This window comes from Procambarus clarkii, chromosome 27 (assembly GCF_040958095.1).
Source record: "Procambarus clarkii isolate CNS0578487 chromosome 27, FALCON_Pclarkii_2.0, whole genome shotgun sequence".
Lineage (NCBI taxonomy): Eukaryota > Metazoa > Arthropoda > Malacostraca > Decapoda > Cambaridae > Procambarus > Procambarus clarkii.
In genome coordinates this window covers 28,686,206-28,689,840 of record NC_091176.1, presented here as the reverse complement: position 1 = coordinate 28,689,840, position 3,635 = coordinate 28,686,206, and the positions used below count along the sequence as shown (strand labels likewise).

General features: G+C 52.4%; 1 protein-coding gene across 1 annotated transcript in view; it reads right to left on the bottom strand.

Moving 5' to 3' along the window:
• Positions 1-2,892: 2,892 nt before the first annotated feature.
• The window catches only part of LOC123762492 (homeobox protein Nkx-2.1), a 57,663-nt gene continuing 56,920 nt past the window's right edge, over positions 2,893-3,635 (bottom strand). Inside the window, exon 6 of the mRNA XM_045748987.2 lies at positions 2,893-3,159. Within this exon, the coding sequence (XP_045604943.2) occupies positions 2,933-3,159 (227 nt within the window). The 3' untranslated portion in view covers positions 2,893-2,932. The remainder of the gene's footprint in view (positions 3,160-3,635) is intronic.

Here is a 3,635-nt window from a genome sequence, read left to right as displayed (position 1 = left end):
CCCCCCCCCGCAGTAAGACTCCTGTTTCCATGGGACTTTCTTCGTTGTGGGACGTATCTCTTCCGTGTGTGATTTCCATTCCCCACCTGACCCCCTTCCCAGTGAGACCCTTCTCGTAGGGCTTCCCTCGCAGCAGGACTCCCGGCAACTGGAGCCTCAGACAAGGCTAGTCCCACGCTGCTCCTTGAGGCGTTCCAACAACCTCATTGTCCATAGGAACGATTATTCTAGACGTACATATATATATATATATATATATATATATATATATATATATATATATATATATATATATATATATATATATATATATATATATATATATATATATATATATATATATATATGTACACATTAATATGTACTTCGACCAGAGGTGATATATGCGTGCTCGTGATTGGTAGACGCGTGGGACGTCAGTAAGGCCTAACTCCACTTCCTGTTTAGTTGTATATTAATAATCTAAAGACCTGTTTAATGAGATTTAAGCCTAGTTGAGTAAGTTAAGTAATTTTGTATGTGAGAAAAAATCACACGCTATGAGCCAACGTCTGTGACAGTCATATACCTTCCAATTATAAACATTGTCTCTCTCTCTCATTATTTTATATATCAATACTGCATCACAGTGCGGTATTGATATATAAAATAATAGAAAGATTGACCAATATAACAAAAGTCACATAAATTCATGGGTGTTGAGGCCGGAGAGATGTGCACAGTAACACTAGGTGTCTTCCGCCCTCGCAGGGATGTGCTGGATTCCCTCCAGGGATATGGTCTACTACCCTGGCCGGCCTGGGGTGTGACCACACTACCCTGGCCGGCCTGGGGAGTAACCACACTACCCTGGCCGGCCCGGCGAGTATTCTGACAACGCCAGGAGGGGTGATAGGCCGGGGTGGGTATATCTTCGTTGTGTCGACTTCGGTTGTGAGCGACGAGTTGGTCGCCGTAAGGCCGCTCCTGGGCTCCGCGGGTGCTGCGTGTCGGGGCTCCCAGCGTTGGTGAGGAGGTACTGGCTGCTGGTGCTGGCTGCTGGTGCAGGCTGCTGGCTGCTGGTACTGGCTGCTAGTACTGGCTGCTGGTACTGGCTGCTGGTACTGGCTGCTGGTACTGGCTGCTGGTGCCTGCTGCTGGCTGCTGGTACTGGCTGCTGGTACTGGCTGCTGGTACTGGCTGCTGGTACTGGCTGCTGGTGCCTGCTGCTGGCTGCTGGCTGCTGGTACTGGCTGCTGGTACTGGCTGCTGGTACTGGCTGCTGGCTGCTGGTGCCTGCTGCTGGCTGCTGGCTGCTGGTACTGGCTGCTGGTACTGGCTGCTGGCTGCTGGTGCTGGCTGCTGGTGCCGAACAGTTCTCCCCGTTACTTGTGGAACAAGGGGGTTGGGGGGAGGGGATGGGTGGTATTCACAGGTTCTTGGGCCGCACGACACAACTTCGACCTAGATTTTGAGAGGATGTGGTGCTTTGAAAGAGTGTTGTTCGTTGTTCGAGGCACAATTTATGAGGTCTTGTACTGATGGAGAGTGAGTGAGGGGGCGGTGAGGGAGGAGAGAGGGACAAAGATGAGATGGGGGGAATAGAGGGTACGGGTGTGGTGGTGCTGGTGTGGAGACTTAACAGACAAGAGGGCAACGATCACTATTTTTTGGTAAATATGGAGTAATTAGTAGGTAGAGTATTGGAGCCCAGGTGGCGATGAAGCCCAGGTGGTGATGAGGCCCAGGTGGTGATGAGGCCCAAGTGGTGATGAATCCCAGGAGGTGATGAGGAGCAGGTGGCGATGAGGCCCAGGTGGTGAGGAGGCCCAGGTGGTGAGGAGCAGGTGGTGATGAGGAGCAGGTGGTGATGAGGAGCAGGTGGTGATGAGGCCCAGGTGATGATGAGGAGCAGGTGGTGATGAGGAGCAGATGGTGATGAGCAGGTGATGAGGCCCAGGTGGTGATGAGGCCCAGGTGGTGATGAGGAGCAGGTAGTGATGAGGCCCAGGTGGTGATGAGGCCCAGGTAATGATGAGGAGCAGGTGGTGATGCGGCCCAGGTAATGATGAGGCCCAGGTGATGGTGAGGAGCAGGTGGTGATGAGGAGCAGGTGGTGATGAGGCCCAGGTGGTGATGAGGCCCAGGTAATGATGAGGAGCAGGTAGTGATGAGGCCCAGGTGGTGATGAGGAGCAGGTGGTGATGAGGAGCAGGTGGTGATGAGGCCCAGGTGGTGATGAGGCCCAGGTGGTTATGAGGCCCAGGTAATGATGAGGAGCAGGTGGTGATGAGGAGCAGGTGGTGATGAGGTCCAGGTGATGGTGAGGAGCAGGTGGTGATGAGGCCCAGGTAGTGATGAGGAGCAGGTGGTGATGAGGAGCAGGTGGTGATGAGGCGCAGGTGGTGATGAGGAGCAGGTGGTGATGAGGCCCAGGTAGTGATGAGGAGCAGGTGGCGATGAGGAGCAGGTGGTGATGAGGCGCAGGTGGTGATGAGGAGCAGGTGGTGATGAGGAGCAGGTGGTGATGAGGAACAGGTGGTGTAAATAAACAAGGTGTATGTACGGGGTTGAGGACAAGGTTGTCAAAGAGTGAGGAAGGACTGGGCATACAATCATCAGGTATGGGGGTAGTGGCAGCCAATGTTTACACCAGCAGTAGGCTGGTGCTTCTGGCAACCTGCAGGTACTAGTGGTATTTGGAATATTGGTAGTGGTGAGGTACTGGCTGCAACTAGCGGTAGTGAGGTACTAAAGCCGCCCTAGTACAACACTAGTGTAGCATTAGGCCAGAACTAGGGCAGCACTGGTCAGCACTAGAGCAACACTAGCTAACACTAGTGCAACACTAGGCTAGTACTAGAGCAACACTAGCTAACACTAGGCCAGCCCTAAGCCAGCACTAGGGCAACACTAGCACTAAGCCAGCACTAGGGCAACACTAGGGAAGAGTTCACCAGGTGCGGCCCTGCAGAGGGAAGTAACACATATTGGGGGGGTTGTGGGGCGTGGCGGGCGGTGTGACCATGTGGTGTGTGGGCGGCGTCATCCGGGCGTAGTCGCCGCCGATGGAGGAGACGGGCGGGAGGCAGGCGGCCGAGGGCGGCACCCCGCCCACCACCACCGGCTCCGTCATCATCGGCGAGGAACACCCGCTCAGGCCGCTGATCACGTGCGACCCTGCAACACAGCAAGCAACATGGCCGTCAGTACGTCAGACATTGCATGCAACACACACACACACACACACACACACACACACACACACACACACACACACACACACACACAAACACACACACACACACCTGTTTACCTGTTGATTGACTGTTGAGAGGCGGGACCAAAGAGCCAGAGCTCAACCCCGGCAAGCACAACTAGGTGAGTACAATTAGGTAAATACACACACGTAAAGTCAATATTTTTTATATTATATGTAATAAAATATAAAAGAAAAACTAAAGCTAGCCAATAACAAATAGTTGCATTGTATAAGTAAAACAAACACACACACACACACACTACATATTTGTTTATCTGCGTATTTGTTTCCCTGCGTATTTGTTTCCCTGCGTATTTGTTTCCCTGCGTATTTGTTTCCCTGCGTATTTGTTTCCCTGCGTATTTGTTTCCCTGCGCATTTGTTTCCCTGCGCA